Source organism: Loxodonta africana, chromosome 7, assembly GCF_030014295.1.
Source record: "Loxodonta africana isolate mLoxAfr1 chromosome 7, mLoxAfr1.hap2, whole genome shotgun sequence".
In the NCBI taxonomy this organism is placed as follows: Eukaryota; Metazoa; Chordata; class Mammalia; order Proboscidea; family Elephantidae; genus Loxodonta; species Loxodonta africana.
Genome location: NC_087348.1, coordinates 25,002,578 through 25,022,263, shown reverse-complemented (window position 1 = coordinate 25,022,263; position 19,686 = coordinate 25,002,578). Strand labels below are relative to the sequence as shown.

The following is a 19,686-nucleotide window of genomic DNA, read 5'->3' as shown; positions in this document are numbered from 1 at the left end:
TCCAATGTTATTTTCACAGAGAGTTTTTCTCTGACACAACTGGAATAGCAAAACAACACTCCACCACTCCTTATTTCATTCTCTTCTTTACTTTTTTCAAACACCACACATCTCCATATCAAACACATACACAAGCATATATATTTACATGTGACAAATCTGAGAGTGACACTCTCAAATACACACACACAAACATGCATTTGATATAGACAATACAGTCTTCTCCACTTTAACATGAGATCAAGAACTTTGTTTTCTTTCCTGCTATATTTCCAGCTCATGTTTCATCCTAATCATTCAATGAATACTTTTGGAATGAATTCTGAATAAATACAAATATAAAGAGTTTGTATTTTTGTTCCAAGCATAAACTAAGGAAGTATGGCAATAGAGACAATTTGCAACAATACAGAAAAGGAAACTTTAAGCCAATAAAATATAAATTTGATGCTAAGATGCCTAATTGTACAAAATAACTGATTATTTTTTAGGTGTCTGAGCATGATAACTAAGTGAAGAATGCTGATTTCTCAATCCTTTCATGATTCCAGAATCCCTAGATGTCAGGTTTTCAATTCGATATACAAACCTGGAACTCAGGTGGGAGATCGAGGCTGAAAATATGAATTTGGAAATCATTGCAGACTTCTTAAATCACCAGAGACATAAGTAGAACTAGAGAATCAAATGCCTTTGGTTAATCCTTTGGTTCCAAGATTTAGAGGTCAGAATTAGGAGAAGGAAGAGCCAGAAAAGCTGACTGGGAAGAAGTGATTAGTGAGGGAGGAAAAAAAAGGAGAAGAGTGCCATGATAGACAAACCTAGAGAAGGCTGTTTCAAGGTAGATGGAAACATCAATTGTGGCAAATTTTTCTGACATATCAAGTGAAAATAGGGAAGAAAGCAACTTTGAATGTGGTTGTGTGGAAGTCTTCTGTGTCCTCGACAAGATTAGTTTCAATGAAGTGCTGGTAAATTATCACTATTGGACTGTATTGAGGTGTAAATGAGACATGAGAGAGCAGGTACAATGACTAGAATAGTTGTTTTAAGGATATTAACTATAAAGGGGAGCATAGAAATCGCTTTGCAGCTGGATGGAGTTTTCAGTCAAGAACACTGTTAAGAAGGATGATACTAGACCATATCTGGAAACAAATGAGAATATCCCAGTTGAGTATGAGAAACTGATGCTTGGGGAGAACAGATATATAATTAGAGAGAAGCAAAATCTTTGAAAATCTTCAAACGTGAAAGAGCTGATCTTACACATTATTCATTATGGAAGGGTGAGTGTATAAAGCTTTAAAATGGTAACATGGAGGCAATTTTATCTGATTCTTTATACTTGGTAGGATAAAATATCGATGGCACTGGGTTTTAGGATAAAATATGAGGGAAGAACAGGAGCAGAGAGTTGAGTGTGGAGGGCTTTCTTCTAATTGCACTAAGCACCTTAAGTGGAGGACCAAAGTGAAGAGATAATTAAGTTTACCTAAGTTGGAAAGTAGTCAGATGAGCAGAGTGGAGTGAAATTGAACCATGGAATTGACTGACTGTGACTGAATGATTATATAAGGACATTGAAATCTCAGATGGGCCATGAGTGAAATGTGCATATGAGAGTATTAATGAATATTGATAAGCTTGCACTTTTCTTGGATTGGTGAGTAAGGAGCAGTTAAAGGATAGGTATTAGAGTAGATGAGCTAGAACAAAAGGGAGAGCCAAGATGGACGTCAGGCATGACACAGTTTTGGATATCTCTGAGCAAAAGTGGAAGTTATGGGGAGATGGGAAGACTGCTCCTGTGCTTACAGGAAATTGGGTGGGTGAGAAGAGTTAACTTCTCCTTTGTGAACTCTAACAAATTTTTCAGAGATGAGGTGGCTGAGAGTTGGTCTCACTTGAAATGTGCAGAACACTATTGTTCTCTCTCATGGTATGAAATGGATGGTGGAAATGGAAAAAATTGCACATACACATTTATTTGATGTCCATATAATTACTTAAACTTCTTTTACCATACTATCTCATCAAAAAAGCTGTTGACCCAGTGCTCCAATATTGAAAACATTCCATCCCACTACATAGAGCAATAGATAGGTAATTTACAAATGTTTATTGAAAATTATGTGAGACTTTGAGACCAGAAAAGATAAAAAGTTAAAGTTCAGTGGTTACTACCTTTAAAATATTCCAATTGACTCAGAAAATTTGTAAGATATGCCTGTAGCATTTATGCGGTTCCCGTATTTTTTATATCTGATAAAATTCTTTCATGAATTTTATTTGGTGCTCTTGGCATTCTTGTGAGTGGAATAACTGTTATTATTTATAGTAATGCTGTGGTACACAGCCCAGATGTCCCTTTTAGGGTAGAAATTTCCTCATCTGCCAGATACATCAGCAGCTAAATGTTCATAGTTGAGTTCCTATCTGGAAATTTCCTTATGGTTTAAGGAATTGCCTTGCTTAAGTTTGTGCCCCCTCCCAGAAGCTAACGTATATCCAGAACTGGTCATTGGGAATGAAAATGTATGACCCTTATCACAAGCCTGGTCATCACTGAAAGGCCATCCTAGCTCCAGAGCTCCAGGGTACTTAGGAAGAGTAGACATATAATTGGCTTAGTCCTTGTTGTAAATTCATCACGATTCAGCTTCTTCTCAATCCCACTTCCCTTTCTCCCTTACAGAAATTATTCCTGGAACACTCTGCAATAACTCTTCCTGCACACAAATCTTTTTTACTGAGTCTCTTTTCCTGGAATCCAACTGGAGACATCAAGGTAGATATAATAAAACTGAGGTTGACATGAATGAATATTGAAGTTGGAACATAAACCCAGGCTAGTGGATTCCAAAAGTTTAAACATTCTACCAGACACTGCCTTCACCTACTGTGCTGAATCATCAGATGGGCCCATGTATATATGTTTCAGATATGAAGAGAACAAGCAGGACATCTCATTTTAAATCATCTGTCTTAATGCAAGTACCAGGAAAATGTTTAACGTGTCTTCACAGTATGGTTTTCTGTAAGACCTTCTTTAGGGCCTCTTTCACATCCTTATTTTTTAAACTGTAGATGAGGGGATTCAGCATAGGGATCACTACAGTATAAAAGACAGAGACAACCTTGTCCTGCTCCATTGAGTAACTAGATGTTGGGCGCAAGTACATGAAAAGAATCGTCCCAAAGAATATGGTGACAGCAGTGAGGTGGGAGGCACAGGTAGAGAAGGCTTTGTGCCTGCCCTCTACTGAGGGCATTCTCAAGATGGCGATGAGGATGCATAGGTAGGAAATAAGGACAATAACAACACAGGTAATGACATTAAAACTGGAGGAAGTCATGATCACAATGCCATTGATATAGGTGTCAGAGCAAGAGATTTTAAGCAAGGGTGGAGTATCACAGTAGAAATGGTTGATCCTATTAGATCCACAAAAGGACAATCTAAAAGTCATCCCTGTGTGGATGGCTCCATTCCCAAAGCCTGCAAGGAATGAGGTAGCCACTAGTATGAAGCAAATTCTCCCGGACATGAGAACTGGATACAGCAGGGGGTTCCAAATGGCTGAGTAGCGGTCATATGCCATCATGGCCAACAGGAAGCACTCAGTGCCTAGGAAGGAGCCAAAGAAGTAGAACTGGGTGGCACATGCATTGAAAGAAATGGCTTTATTCTCAGCCACAAGGTTCATCAGCAACTTAGGAGTTACAGAAGAAGAGTAGGAGGCATCAACAAAGGAGAGGCTGCTGAGGAAGAAGTACATGGGAGTGTGGAGACAGGAATCAGTCTTAATCAGCAATATCATCCCCAAATTGCCTACCATAGTAGCCATATAGATTAATAGAAACACTACAAAAAGGATAACTTGTAGATCTGGGTCATCTGAGAGTCCTAAGAGAATAAATCCTGTCACTTCTGTTTGATTTCCACCTTGAGTCTCTTGCATATATCTTGTAATTTGAGCTGGGGTAAGAGAAAAGACAGAACATGGCATTTTGTGGGTTGATCACATAACAAGCTATAAATATGTTTTTAATAACATGTACACATGTGTACCCTATCGAAAGAGTGAAAAATGAAAAGCATAGTAAAAACTGTGCTGAATTTGACATTAAGTTCAAAGAACTGCATCTGACTACTACGTATGCTGCCTACTAACTAAGGTTTTTGAGCAAGTAACTTCAGAATCATTAGCCACAAACTAAAGTCCCTTCTGGCCTTAACCATTTATAGAATAATTATAGGGAAATATCCTCAAGATGTAACTCTCCTTATTATTTACAAAAAAATAATTAATATGTAAACATACTCCAGAGACACAGCTTCTGAAGAAATATGATCAAATTAATTCAGGACACTGAATAATCCTCTCAGGTACTAATGAATGCAAAATATTAAAAGTCAGTAAAAGAAATTAACGATGTCAAAGAAAAGGCTTGAATCTCCGGCAAAAGTTGGTGTTAAAAATTGATAAAATTGATGAACAAGGAAAAACACAGAGTGTCCCATGCATGACTCCAATCCTACCCTAACTTCCCAGAGTCATTACCTACCAAAAAAAAAAAAAGCGTCCGTAAACCCTGAGAATTTTCAATAATTCCCGCTAATATTTACAGAATTAAACTGTAGGAAAGAAGAGATATCTCAGAAGAAAGAGATATAACTAGCCAAGGCAGTGGAAACTCCCACCCAACACCCAGGTTCGCTGGATCACAACAGAACCAGGAAACACCACCAAGAGCACTTGACCTTTTCCACCCAACATACTGAATTGGAGGTAGCTTAAATGGAAATAAGTTCACTCCTGGAAAGGTGTAATAAATGTTAAAACAAGACGTAAAAAAAAAAAAAGTCAATATACATGCAAAACCGGTATTTTCAAAAGGCTAGTTGCCAAGCATTAGCAATAATTAATACAGAATAATTTACATCAAGTTATATCTATATTAGATTTTTGAACTTCAATGATTAAAAAAGAATTATTCACACATTTAAGCCAAAAAAAAAAAAAAAAGCAAGTCATCTGTATGGGGAAAAAAATTAGACTAGCCTCTGACTTCTCCAGAATTTATTCCACACCAAAAGAAAAGGATGGAAAGCCTTCAAAGGTCTAGATTAGGAAGTAGGGATCCAAGAATGTTACATTCCAATAAGTTGTCATTTCATCACAGAACAATAAACAGACAAAAATGATGATGTAGGAAGTCCGAAAACATTCAACTCAGGGGCCCTTCTAAAAATAACTCATGATCAAATCTAGCCAACCAAGAATTAAATAGAAAAATACAGCTTAAATAAACTGAACATTGAATCCACATAAGTCTGTGAAAAGCATGGTTACAGAAGAGAATGTTGCTATTATAAGCCTGAACTGATATACCTAACTCATATACCCAACACAATAAAGGAGGCTCAGAAATATGACAGGAAGTACCCAAAAACCAAACACCTGTGCTGTGGGGTTAATTCTGATTCATAGCAACTCTATAGGACAGCATAGAACTGCCCGTAGGGTTTTCAAGGAGTGGTTGGTGGATTTGATCTTCTGACCTTTTGGCTAGCAGCCAAGCTCTTCACCTTGCAACAGAGGAAATATAGAAGTGCTAAATCCTTTACAACTCACAGCAGGGAAATATTTGATATTGCTTAAAAGTAAAATTTGGGATAAAGTAATAAAATGTTTTTACTAATATTGGGGATAAAAGACCTACTGAACAAGGCTGGGGAGAAGGGTGGGCAAGAATTTTTTGTATTTTCACAAACACTGCCATACACAGAAACATCCGTATGGGCTCCACCCAGTTTGCATTAGGATATAGGAGCTTGATAGCCTGTCTTAGTTATCTAGTGCTGCCATAGCAGAAATTCCCCAAGTGAATGACTTTATAAACAGAAGTGTATTTTCTCATAGTTCCTTACCTTTTGTAACAGCTTGAGTTCTCTTTGCTTGTTTTGCTTGCTCCTGTTTAAGTCTAAATTCACCGTAAAATACAAAGCAAAAGCAAATAAATGAATAAATAAATTCCTTTGCTTAGATAAGACACTCATTCTAGCTTCTGCAGGTTAAACAGGAAGCACAGCTGAAAAGAACTTTAGAGGTCATCTATCAATAGGTAGGAAAACTGAATCCCTTTACACCTTCCTCATTATAATAGAGTTACCGTACATTCAGCAAAATTCCCTTCCTTCTTGATTTTACTTTTCCTTAAAGAAACGTATGAGAATTTTTATGACAATGCTAAACACATTTCAAAATACAGAGTACTGTAAATCCCCATACAATAAGTTCCACTTTATGTACAACTCCTAAACAAAACCAAAACCTATTGCCTTCAAGTCAATTACAACACATAACAACCTATAGGACAGAGTAGAACTGCTCCACAGGGTTTCCAAAGAGCAGCTGGTGGATTCCAGCTGCTGACCTTTTGGTTAGCAGTGGAACCCTTAACTACTACACTATCAGGACAAATCATAAAAAAAAAAATTCCCATACTTGCCCTTAAATGTTTTGTAAATTTGCCCTCACTTTCAAAGAATTGAGCCAACCCCTACTAGGAACAAATTCCTCATCACAATCCCCTTCACTTACTGCACATGCAGCTTTTAAACCATAGACAAGGCTTTGAATCTTTTCTTGCACTAAAGTAGGCTACATAAGAACCCGATGCACCTGTTCTGACTTACCTACAAATAAGACTTAAAGACACACTTAGGAATGCAATGGATCTCGTTCTTAAACCAGGGACTGACTGTACATCACTGCAGTGCAGCTGTAATATTGTTGGCAATTATTCCAACTGCAGAGGCTTCAGAGCAGACTCTGGAGTGAACATTCTGACTTACATTAATTAGGATATGTTTCTTGTTCTTTGGTCTCTAGGGACAGCAAATCTGATGTAACTTCATTGTAATCTACTCATTTCTCCCCTCTGAAACTAAGGAAACCACATTTGTCTTTCTTAGTTCTCTCCTTCACCCTTGGTACACCCAGACTCAGTGGAGAATGAATTTTCAGTTCAACATTCCCATTCAAATTTAAATATTTTCCTCTTATTTCCCCTGGTGACTGGTGGTCTGTCCTCTTAAAAAAAATTAAATCTACAAAGTAGAAGGTTAGGTCTATCTCTGGTCACAACTTCTCTAAGGACTCCATGTACATATAAGAAATTATGCTATAAAACAAAAGATAAGAATCACATGATTTTATCAATTGATGCAGAAAAGGCATTTGACAAAGTTCAACACCCATTCATAATAAAAACTCTCAGCAAAATAGGAATAGAAGGGAAATTCCTCAACAAAATAAAGGGCATTTATACAAAGCCAACAGCCAACATCACCCTAAATGGAGAGAGCCTGAAAGCATTCCCATTAAGATCGGGAACCAGACAAGAATGCCCTTTATCATCGCTCTTATTCAACACTGTGTTCGAAGTCCTACCCAGAGCAATTAGGCAAGATAAAGAAATAAAGGGCATCCAGATTGGCAAGGAAGAAGTAAAATTATCTCTATTTGCAGATGACATGATCTTATACACAGAAAACCCTAAGGAATCCTCAAGAAAACTACTGAAACTAATAGAAGAGTTCGGCAGGGTATCAGGATACAAGATAAACATACAAAAATCAGTTGGATTCCTCTACACCAACAAAAAGGACATTTGAGAGGAAATCACCAGATCAATGCCATTTACAGTAGCCCCCAAGAAGATAAAATACTTAGGAATAAATCTTACCAGAGATGTAAAACACTTATACAAAGAAAACTACAGTACACTTCTGCAAGAAACCAAAAGAGACTTACATAAGTGGAAAAACATACCTTGCTCATGGGTAGAAAGACTTAACATTAGAAAATTCTCTATCCTACCAAAAGCGATCTGTACATTTAATGCAATTCTTATCCAAATTCCAATAACAATATTTAATGAGATGGAGAAACAAATCATCAACTTCATACGAAAAAGAAGAACAAAGTGGGAGGCCTTACTCTGCCTAATTTTAGAACCTATTATACTGCCACAATAGTGAAAACAGCCTGGTACTGGTACAGCAACAGATACATGGACCAATGGAACAGAATTGAGAATCCAGTCATAAATCCATTCACATGTGAGCCCAGTTGATATTTGACAAAGGCCCCAAAACAGTCTTTTTAACAAATGGTGCTGGCATAACTGGATATCCACCTGCCACAAAATGAAACAAGACCCATACCTCACTCCATGCACAAAAACTAAATCAAAATGGATCAAACACCTAAATATAAAATCTTAAAACGATAAAGATCATGGAAGAAAAAATAGGGACGTTAGGAGCCCTAATATATGTCATAAACAGTATACAAAACATGATTAAGCATGTAGAAGAAAAACTAGGTAACTGGGAGCTCCTAAATATCAAACACCTATGCTCATCCAAAGACTTCACCAAAAGAGTAAAAAGACTACCTACAGACTGGGAAAATGTTTTTAGCTATGACGTTTCCGATCAGCACCTGATCTCTAAAATCTACATGATACTGCAAAAACTCAACTACAAAAAGACAAATACTCCAATTAAAAAATGGGCAAAAGATATGAATAGACACTTCACTAAAGAAGACATTCAAGCAGCTAACAGATACATGAGGAAATGTTCACGATCATTAGCCATTAGAGAAATGCAGATCAAAACTACAGTGAGATTTCATCTCATTCCAACAAGGCTGACATTAATCCAAAAAACACAAAATAATAAATGTTGGAGCAGCTGTGGAGAGATTGGAACACTTCTACCCTGATGGTGGGAATGTCAAATGGTACAACCACTTTGGAAATCGATTTGGCGCTTCCTTAAAAAGTTAGAAATAGAACTACCATACGATCCAGCAATCCCACCCCTTGGAATATATCCTAGAGAAATAATAGCCTTTACACAAACAGATAAATGCACGCCCATGTTTATTGCAGCACTGTTTACAATAGCAAAAAGATGGAAGCAACCAAGGTGCCCATCAACAGATGGATAACTAAATTATGGTATATTCACACAATGGACTACTATGCATCTATAAAGAACAGTGAGGAATCTGTGAAACCTGGAAGGTATTATGCTGAGTGAAATTAGTCACTTGCGAAAGGACAAATATTGTATAAGACCACTATTATAAGATCTTGAGAAAAAGTTTAAACTGAGAAGAAAACATTCTTTCATGGTTACAAGAAGAGGGAGGGAGGGAGGGTGGGAGAGGGGTATTCACTAAATAGTAGATAAGAACTACTTTTGGTGAAGGGAAAGACAACACACAATACAGGGGAGGTCAGCACAACTGGGCTAAACCAAAAGCAAAGAATTTTCCTGAATAAATTGAATGCTTCGAATGCCAGTTTAGCAGGGGCAGGGGTTTGGGGACCATGGTTTCAGGGGACATCTAAGTCAATTGGCATAATAAAATCTATTAAGAAAACATTATGCATCCCACTTTGAAGAGTGGCATCTGGGGTCTTAAACACCAGCAAGCAGCCATCTAAGATGCATCAATTGGTCTCAGCCCACCTGGATCAAAGGAGAATAAAGAACACCAAGGACACAAGGCGATTATGAGCCCAAGAGACAGAACAGGCCACATGAACCAGAGACTACATCATCCCAAGACCAGAAGAACTAGATGGTGCCTGGCTACAACCAATGACTGCCCTGACAGGGAACACAACAGAGAATTCCTGAGGGACCAGAAGAGCAGTGGGATGCAGACCCCGAATTCTCACAAGACCAGACTTAATGGTCGAAGTGAGACTGGAAGGACCCCAGTGGTCATGGCCCTCAGACCTTCTGTTGCCCCAGGACAGCAACCATTCCCGAAGCCAACTCTTCAGACATGGATTGGACTGGACAATGGGTTGGAGAGGGATGCTGGTGAGGAGTGAGCTTCTTGGATCAGGTGGACACTTGAAACTATGTTGGCATCTCCTGCCTGGAGAGGAGATGAGAGGGTAGAAGGGTTTAGAAGCTGGTGAAATGGACATGAAAAGAGAGAGTGGAGGGAGAGAGCATGCTGTTTCATTAGGGGGAGAGCGACTGGGAGTATGTAGCAAGGTGTATGTACATAAGTTTTTGTGTGAGAGACTGACTTGATTCGTGAACTTTCACTTAAAGCTGAATAAAAATTATAAAAATAAAAAATACATATATCATAAAAAAAAGAAATTCTGCTACCTGGATCACGGCAAAGTGTTTCATTGGAGGAGACAAGGGGCAGTGGAGAGAACAAGGACAGTCTTTAGCTTGGAATCCTAGCTCTCTGGCTGACTGATTATGTGACTCTGGGTATCTCTCTAGATCTCACTGTGTCTCAGCTCTTGTCATTTCCAAATGGGAATACTAATGTCTATTTTATAAGAAGATAAAATGAAATAATGACTGCAAATTTTTTAGCTTAATCCCCAGAACATAGAGAATGTAAATAAGTAAGAGTTTCTCCCATCTCCACATTCTTGCCTACATGCTGTTGTTGTTAGGTGCCATTGAGCTGGTTTCGACTCATAGGAACCGTTTGTACAATAGAACCAAATGCCGTCCGGAACTTCACCATCCTTAAGATCATTGTTACACTTCAGGCCATTGTTGCAGCCACTTCATCAATCCAACTCATTGAGGGTCTTCATCTTCCTCCTTTTTTGCCAACCCTGTATTAGCCTACGTAGAGTAGATTGAGATTTATCAAGTACTCTATTGCTCAAATGAATCTCCTACTTAAAGATTAAAAGAGTGAAACTGAAATAGGTTGTAATATCTAACGATCATTAAAATTATTCATGTTGCTTTGAGAAGACATTCCCTGTAATTAATTTTCCTCTCAGAACCATTTAATCAATGCAATTTAATCTAGTTTCTGCAGGACAGAAAGACTTAAGCGATGTCTTGCTTCATCCCCAGAAATTCAGGAAATTCTGTATTATTTTGGTTAAGCTTAGCTCATTTTTGTGTGTGTGTGTATGGTGGTAATGAAGGACAGGGAAGAAAGGTAACCTGCAGGGAAAGTATTATAAGTTCCTATCAACGAAGAGTCCTTACATCCTGTGTTTCTTACCATGACCTATCAGTATCACATGAAGAAACTCACCCTAGACTATGGAGCTTCAGAATAAGTTTCAAAATAAGCAGAGAAAAATGTATGATCATAGCTTTAGTGTCATACAAAGAGACAGCAGGCACTGCTATGTTTCTCTGCCACTCGGCTGGAGACCATCTCAAGTTAGAATGCAATGTGATTTCAAGAAACCATTCTGAGAATTCACACTGGACACAGGGTGGTAAGCTTGGTGCCCTAAGGATGAAACATTGAAAATTAGGTTAAAATGAGACTCTTTATGGAGAACTTTGCCATCTAAAATCCAATAAACAAGCAACAAGTATTTATTAAGCAACTAATAGAGAGGATTCTGGCTAAAAAAGATGTTACCTCTACCCTCAAGGAGCTTACATCCATCAGAGGATGAGGCAGTGTCTTAGGCTGAGTTCTCTAGACAAGGAAAACAAGTGAAGCACATATACATATATAGAGAGAGAGAGATTTATATCAGGGAAATGACTCATGGGGTTGTAGAGGCTAGAAAGTCCCATGTCCTTGGGCCAAGTAAGAGGATTGTCTTGACTCACGTTGCTGTAGGGCTAACAAGCCCAAGATCTGCAGGTAAGCTGCTAAATCAAGTCTCAAGAACAGGAGATCATACGCAGTGTCCAGAGTAAGCAAAAGGCAGTGAGCTTTGCCGAAAAGTCCACATGTATTGGATGCAGGCCACACCCCCAAGGAAACTGGCTTTCAACTGATTGCTGCTCATAGCAGATCTCATCACGGAGGTAATTACATTATTACATAGCTAGCAAACAACATCATAACTGCCAAACCACTGAGAATCATGGCCCAGCCAGGTTAAGACACAACCTTAACCATCACAGGCAACGTTGTAAATAATGGAGAATCTGGTAAGCCTGTCCTTCCCTGGTCATAAGTAAAGGAGACTAGGAAGAAGTTAAAATAACAACTACTATTTATTGTTATTATTACCTGTTTATTTATAGCAATGCTGTGGTACAGAACCCAGATGTGCCTTTCGAGGTAGACATTTCCTCATCTGCCATATATATGAGCAGCTAAAGGCTCATAGCAGAGTTCCTCTCTGAGAATTTCCTTGTGCTTTAAGGAACTGCCTTGCCCAAGATTATGCCCTCTCCCAGTGGGTAGCCCACAACCAGGACTGGTCATTGTGGATGAAAACACCTGACTCTTTTATCACAAGCTTGGTCATCACTGAAAGGCCATCCTGGCTCCAGAGCTCCAGGATGTTTGGGGAGAGTAGACATATAATTGGCTTAGTCCTTATTGTAAATTCCATACTATTAAACTTCTGCCCAAACCTAGGAACATTCTCCAATAACTCTTCCACCACACAAATCTATTTTTTCATTCCATTTTCCTGGAATCCAACTGGAGACATCAAAGTAGATACATTAAAACTAAGGTTCACAGGAACCAATATTGAAGTTGGAACATAAACCCAAGGCAGCCGATACCAAAATTTAAATATTCTACCAGACACTGCCTCACCTACTGTGCTGATGCATCAGATAGGCCCAAGTATATATGTTTAAGACATGAAGACAGAACAAGCACGACATCTCATTTTAAATCATCTATCTTAATACAAGTAAGGATCTTAAGTAATGAGAAAAAAAAATAAGAAAATACATGTTCTTCTACATAACAGGAAGATGTTTAACATGCCTTCATAGCATGGTTTTCTGTAAGACCTTCTTTAGGGCCTCTTTCACATCCTTATTTTTTAAACTGTAGATGAGGGGATTCAGCATAGGGATCACCACAGTATAAGAGACAGAGACAACCTTGTCCTGCTCCATTGAGTACCTAGATGTTGGGCGCAAGTACATGAAAAGAATCGTCCCAAAGAATATGGTGACAGCAGTGAGGTGGGAGGCACAGGTAGAGAAGGCTTTGTGCCTGCCCTCTTGTGAGGGCATTCTCAAGATGGCGATGAGGATGCACAGGTATGAAAAAAGGACAGTAACAACACAGCTGATGACATTAAAACTGGAGAAAGCCATGGTGACAATGCCATTGATGTAGATGTCAGAGCAAGAAATTTCAAGCAGAGGTGGAATATCACAGTAGAAATGGTTGATTCGATTAGAGCCACAAAAGGACAATCTAAAAGTCATCCCTGTATGGATGGCTCCATTCCCAAAGCCTGCGAGGAATAAGGTAGCCACTAGTATGAAGCAAATTCTCCCAGACATGAGAACTGGGTATAGCAGGGGGTTCCAAATGTCTGAGTAGCGGTCATATGCCATCATGGCCAACAGGAAGCACTCTGTCCCTACAAAAGAGCCAAAGAAGTAGAACTGGGCAGCACATTCATTGAAAGAAATGGCTTTATTCTCAGCCACAAGGTTCATCAGCATCTTGGGAGTTACAGAAGAAAAGTAGGAGGCATCAACAAAGGAGAGGCTGCTGAGGAAGAAGTACATGGGAGTGTGGAGACAGGAATCAGTCTTAATCAGCAAGATCATGCCCAAATTGCCTACCATAGTAGCCATATAGATTAATAGAAACACTACAAAAAGGATAACTTGTAGATCTGGGTTGTCCGAGAGTCCTAAGAGAATAAATTCTGTTGCTTCTGTTTGGTTCCCACCTTGGGTCTCTTTCATGTATCTTATCATTTGAGCTGTGGTAAGAGAGAAGATAGAACATCACATTTTGTTGGATGAACACATAACAAGGTATTAACATCTTTTTACTGACATATATACACGTGTACCCTATCAGAAGAGTGAAAAATGGAAAGCATAGTAAAAACTGTGCTGAACTTGACATTAAGCGCAAAGAACTGCATCTGACTACTGTGTATGCTGCCTACTAACTAAGGTTTTTGAGCAAGTAACTTAGTAATCATTAGCCAAAAGCTAAAGTCTCTTCTGGCATTAACCATTTATTGAATAGTAAAGAGAAAAACCCTTAAGGTGTAACTCTCTTTATTCTTTATAAAAATTAATTAATTAATATGTAAATATACTCTGTAGACACCACTTCTGAAGAAATAAGATCAAATTAATTTAAGCCACTGAATAGTCTCCCCTAAAACTAATAAAATGAATACAAAATACTTAATGTCAGTAAAGTAATTAACAATGTCAGGGAAAAGACTTGAATCCCTGGGAATGAGGAGTGTTAAAAATTGATAAAATTAATGACCAAGGAAAAAGAGAGGAGAGTCCCATGCAGGATTCCAGCCCTACCCTAATTTGCCAGAGTCATTACCTACCAAAAAAAAAGTGTCAGTAAACCTGAGAATTTTCAGTAATTCCCTCTAATATTTAGAGAACTAGTCTTTAAGAAAGAATAGATACCTTAGATGAAAGTGATACAACTAGCCTAGGCAGTGTAAACTCCCACCTAACACCCAGGTTCACTGGATCACAACAGAACGAGGAAATGACAACAGCACTTGACATTTTCCACCCAACATACTGAATGGGAATAAATTCACTCCTGGAAAAGTGTAATAAATGCTAAAACAAGACTTAAATATCTCAATATAGATGCAAACCCTATATTTTCAAAAGGCTAGTATCTAACATTTAGTAAAATTAATACAGAATAATTTACATCCAGTTATGTCTATATCAGGTTTTTGAACTTCAATGATTAAGAAAAAAGTATTCACTTGTTTGGTTAAAGAAAAAAAAAAGCAAGTCATCCATATGGGGAAAAAAAAATCACACTAGCCTCTGACTTCTCCAGAATTTATTCCACACCAAAAGAAAAGGGTGGAATGTCTGCAAAGGTCTGGATTAGAAAGGAGGAACCCAAGAATGTTAGTTCCAACAAGCTGTCATTTCAGTACAGAACAATAAACAGACAAAAATGATGATGTGGAAGTCAGAAAACATTCAACTCAGGAGCCCTTCTTAAAATAACTCATGATCAAATCTAGCCAACCAAGAATTAAATAGAAAAATACTGCTTAATAAACTGAATATCGAGTCCACATAAGTCTGTGGAAAGCCTGGTTGCATAAGAGAATGTTGCTATTATAAACCTGACCACATTAAAAATAATGATAAGCCTAACACAATAAAGGAGGTTGAGAAATGTGACAGGAAGCACCCAAAAATCAAACCCCAATGCTGTGGAGTTAATTCTGACCCATAGCAATCCTATAGGACAGCATAGAACCGCCCCATATGGTTTCCAAGGAGCGGTTGGTGGATTCGAATGGCTGACCTTTTGGCTAGCAGCCCAGCTCTGAACCTTGCAACAGATGAAATACCGAAGTGCTAAATCCTTTATGACTCACAGCAGGGAGTTATTTGATATTGTCTAAAATTGAAATATGGGACATAATAACACAATACCTTTTCTAATATTGGAGATAAAGGATCCACTGAACAAGCCTGGGGAGAAGAGTAGGCAAGAATTGGTTGTATTTTCACAAACATTGCCATACACAGAAGCATCTATATTGGCTCCATCCAATTTCCGTTAGGATATAGGAGCTTGATAGGCTGTCTTAGTTATCTAGTACTGCCATAAGGGAAAAACCACAAGTGACTGACTTTAAAGAACAGAAATGTATTCTCTCACAGTTCCTTACCTTTTGTAACTCCCTGAGTTCTCCTTGCTTCCTATGCTTGTTCCTGTTAAGTCTAAATTCACCCTGCTTGTTCCTGTTTAAGTCTAAATTCACCCTGAAATAAAAAGCAAAAATTAATTAATTAATTAATTAATTTTCTTAGAAAAGATACTCTAATCTCCCCCCCCCAGGTTACACAGGAGGCATAGCTGGAAGGGACTTTAGAGGTCACCTATCCTTTACACCTTCTCCATCATAATAGACTTACTCTACCTTCAGCAAAACTCCCTTCTTTCTTGATTTTACTTTTCCTTAAAGGCAAGTATGAGAAATTTTATAACAATGTTAAACACATTTCAAAATACATTTCAAAATACAGAGTACGGTAAATCTCTGGGTTAGGAACTTCTGACTTATGTACAACTTCTAACCAAAACCAAAACCTATTGCCATCAAGTCGATTTTGACTCAGCGACCGTATATGACAGAGTAGAACTGCCCCATAGGGTTTCTGAGGAGAGGTTGGTAGATTCCAGAGGATGACCTTGTGGTTAGCAGCAGAACGCTTAACCACTTCACTATCAGGACAACTCATACATGCCCTTAAATGTTATGGAAATTTGCCCTCACTTTCAAAGAATTGAACCAACCCTTCTACCAACAAATTCCTCAACACAATCCCCTTCACTTACTGCACATGCAGCTTTTAAACCATCGACAAGGCTTTGAGACTTCTTTTGCTCTAAAGTAAGGCTACATTAAGAACCCAATGTACCTGTTCTAACTTACCTACAAATTCGACTTAAAGGCACACTTAGGAAAGAATTGGACCTCGTTCTTAACCCGGGGACTGCCTGTACATCACTGCAGTTGAGCTGAAATATTGTAGGCAATTATTTCCAGTTGCAGAGGCTTCAGGCCAGACTCTGGAGTGAACATTTTGACTTACTTTAAATAGGATATGTTTCTTGTTCTTTGGTCTCTGGGGACAGCATATCTGATGTAACTTCATTTATAGTCTACTCATTTCTCCCCTGTGAAACTAAGGAAATCACATTTCCCTTTCATAGTTCTATCCTTCACCCTTGGGACACCCAGGCTCAGTGGAAAATGAATTTTCAGTGTAACATTCCCATACTTAAATATTTTTATTTTATTTCCCCTGGTGGCTGGTGGTTTGACCCTCTGTAAACAATTGAAAGAATCTACAAAATAGGTTAGCTCTACTTCTGGTCACAACTTCTATAAGGACTCCGTGTACATATAAGAAGTTATGCTACCTGGATCATACCAAAGTGTCTCAGTGGAGGGGATATGGGGTAATATAGAGAACAAGGGCAGTCTTAGCTTGGACTCCTGGTTCTCTGGCTCACTGATTGTGTGGCTCTGGGTATCTCTCTAGATCTGGCTGTGTCTCAGCTTTTGTCATTTCCAAATGGGAATACTGATGTCTATCTTATAAAGAGATAAAATAAAATAATAAATGCAATTTTTGAGCTTAATCCCTAGAGCATATAGATTATAAGTAAATGTTTACCCAATCTCCACATTCTTGCCCACATTTTGTTGTTAGATGCCATTGACTCGGTTTCAACTCATAGTGACCCTATGTACAACAGAACAAAATGCTACCCAGTCCTGTGCCATCCTCACAACTGTTGTTATGCTTGAGTCCATTGTTGCTGCCACTGCATCAATCCATCTTGTTGAGGGTCTTCCTCTTCCTCTTTTTCGCTGACCCTGTATTAACCTACCTAGGGTAGATTGAGACTTATCAAGTACTCCATTCCCCAAATGAATCTCCCAAGTAAAGACATAGGGAGAGAAACTGAAATGGGTTATAATATTTAATGATCATTAAAATTATTCATATTGCTTTGAGAAGGCATTCACTGTAATTAATTTCCCTATCAGTACCATTTAATCAATGAAATTTGCTCTAGATTCTGGGAGACAGAAAGACTTAAGAGATGTCTTGCTTCATCTCCAGAAATTCAGAAAAGAATGTTCTGTATTATTTTGTTTAAGCTTAGCTTTTTTTTTTTTTTTTTGGTGGTGGTGGAGGAGAGGGAAGAGAGTTAGCCCAGACAGAAAATACTATAAGTTCCTATCAACACAGAGTATTTATCCTGTGTTTCTTGCCACGACCTATGGGTATCGCTTGAAGAAATTCATCACAGGCAATGCAGCTTCAAAATAAGTTTCAAAATAAGCAGAGAACCAATGTATGATCATAGTTTTAGTGTCATTCAAAGAAGCAGCAGACAACGCTAAATTTCTCTGCCACTGGGCTGGAGACCATCTCAAGTTAGATTGCAGTGTGATTTCAAGGAACCATTCTGAGAATTCACACTGGATACAGGGTTGTAATCTTGGTGTCATAAGAGAAGAAACATGGAAAACTAGGTTACGATAAGACTCTTTATGAAGAACCTTGCCATCTAAAACCCAATAAACAAGTAACATGTATTTATTAAACAACTAATAAAGAGAATTCTGAATAACAAAGAGGTTATCTCTACCTTCAAGGAGTTTACAGTCTGTCAGAGGATGAGGCAGTGTCTTAGGGTGGGTTCTGTAGAGAAGCAAAACCAGTGAAGCATATATATGTATACATATTTATATTATATATAGAGAGAGAGAGAGATTTATAGCAGGGGAACAGTTCATGTAGTTGTAGAGGCTGGAAAGTCCCACGTCCCTGGGTCAAGTTGAAGATTTCTCCTGACTCACCTAGCTACAGGGCTGACAAACCCAAGATTAGCAGGTAAGTTGCTAGCTCAAATCCCAAGATCAGGAGGCCATATGCAGGATTCTGAACCAGTAAAAGGCAGTGAGATTTTGAAAAAAAATCCACATATACTGGATGCAGGCCACAGTCCCAAGGAAACTCCATTTCAACTGATTGGTTCTCATAGCAGATCTCATCATGGAAGTGTTTTCATTATTACATAGCTGGCAAACAACATCATAACTGCCAAACCACTGAGAATTATGACCCAGACAAGCTGACACACAACTTTAACCATTACAGGCAGCATTATGAATAATGGAGAATCTGGTGAGCCTGTCCTCCTCCTGGTCATAAGTAGAGGAGACTAGGGACAAGTAATAATAGCGACTACTACTTATTGTTATTATTTGGATGGGTAGTCACCTCTGTTTATGACCAGAGGGAAGACAGGTCATTTTGAATACCAGACAATCATATGGTCTATTATGCCGGCAATGACAACTTAAAGAGGAATGGTGCTACTTTGTCAAAAAGGACATTTCAAGATCTATGCTGAAGTACAATGCTGTCAGCGATACGATAATATCCATACGACTACAAAGAAGGTCAGTTAATAGGACTGTTATTCAAATTTATGCACCAACCACTGAGGCCAAAGATGAAGAAACTGAAGATTTTACCAACTTCTGCAGTCTGAAATTGATCAAACATGCAATCAGGATGCAACGATAATTACATGTGATTGGAAAATGAAATCTGGAAACAAAGAACAGGGATTAGTATTTGGAAAATGTGCACCTGGTAGTAGAAATGATGCTGGAGATGACATGATAGGATTTTGCAAGACCAATGGCTTCTTCATTGTAAATATCTTTTTTTTAAACAGCATAAATGGTGACTATACATGTGGACCTCACAAGATGGAATACATAATAATCAAATCGACTACGTCTGTGGAAACAGACAATGGAAAAGCTCAATATCATCAATCAAAACAAGGTTGGGGCTGACTGCAGGAACAGACCATCAATTGCTCATATGTCAGTTCAAGTTGAAACAGAAAAAAAATTAGAACAAGCCTGCAAAAGCCAAAGTATGACCTTGAGTATACCCCACCTGTGTTTAGAGACCATCTCAAGAACAGATTTGACATGTAGAACACTAATGACCCAAGACCAGACAAGTTGTGGAATGACATCAAGGACATCATGCATTAAGAAAGCCAAAGGTCATTAAAAGGACAGGAAAGAAAGCAATGACCAAATGGATATCAGAAGAGACTCTGAAACCTGCTT

At 38.3% G+C, this 19,686-nt stretch overlaps 2 protein-coding genes across 2 annotated transcripts; both read right to left on the bottom strand.

Moving 5' to 3' along the window:
- Positions 1 to 2,304: 2,304 nt before the first annotated feature.
- On the bottom strand, positions 2,305 to 4,035 carry LOC100675634 (olfactory receptor 5AP2). The gene has a single exon (XM_003423368.4). It carries the CDS (start codon positions 4,011 to 4,013, stop codon positions 3,024 to 3,026), a length of 990 nt encoding a protein of 329 aa, XP_003423416.4. The 5' UTR covers positions 4,014 to 4,035; the 3' UTR covers positions 2,305 to 3,023.
- Positions 4,036 to 12,790: 8,755 nt separating this feature from the next.
- LOC135231848 (olfactory receptor 5AP2-like) lies at positions 12,791 to 13,744 on the bottom strand. Its single transcript, XM_064289046.1, has one exon. It carries the CDS (start codon positions 13,742 to 13,744, stop codon positions 12,791 to 12,793), a length of 954 nt encoding a protein of 317 aa, XP_064145116.1.
- Between the last annotated feature and the right edge of the window lie 5,942 nt (positions 13,745 to 19,686).

What these genes read in the sequence shown, in the direction of transcription:
- LOC100675634 (XM_003423368.4), bottom strand. Translation starts at nt 4,013, where the DNA reads ATGCCATGTTCTGTCTTTTCTCTTACCCCAGCTCAAATTACAAGATAT.
- LOC135231848 (XM_064289046.1), bottom strand. Translation starts at nt 13,744, where the DNA reads ATGATAAGATACATGAAAGAGACCCAAGGTGGGAACCAAACAGAAGCA.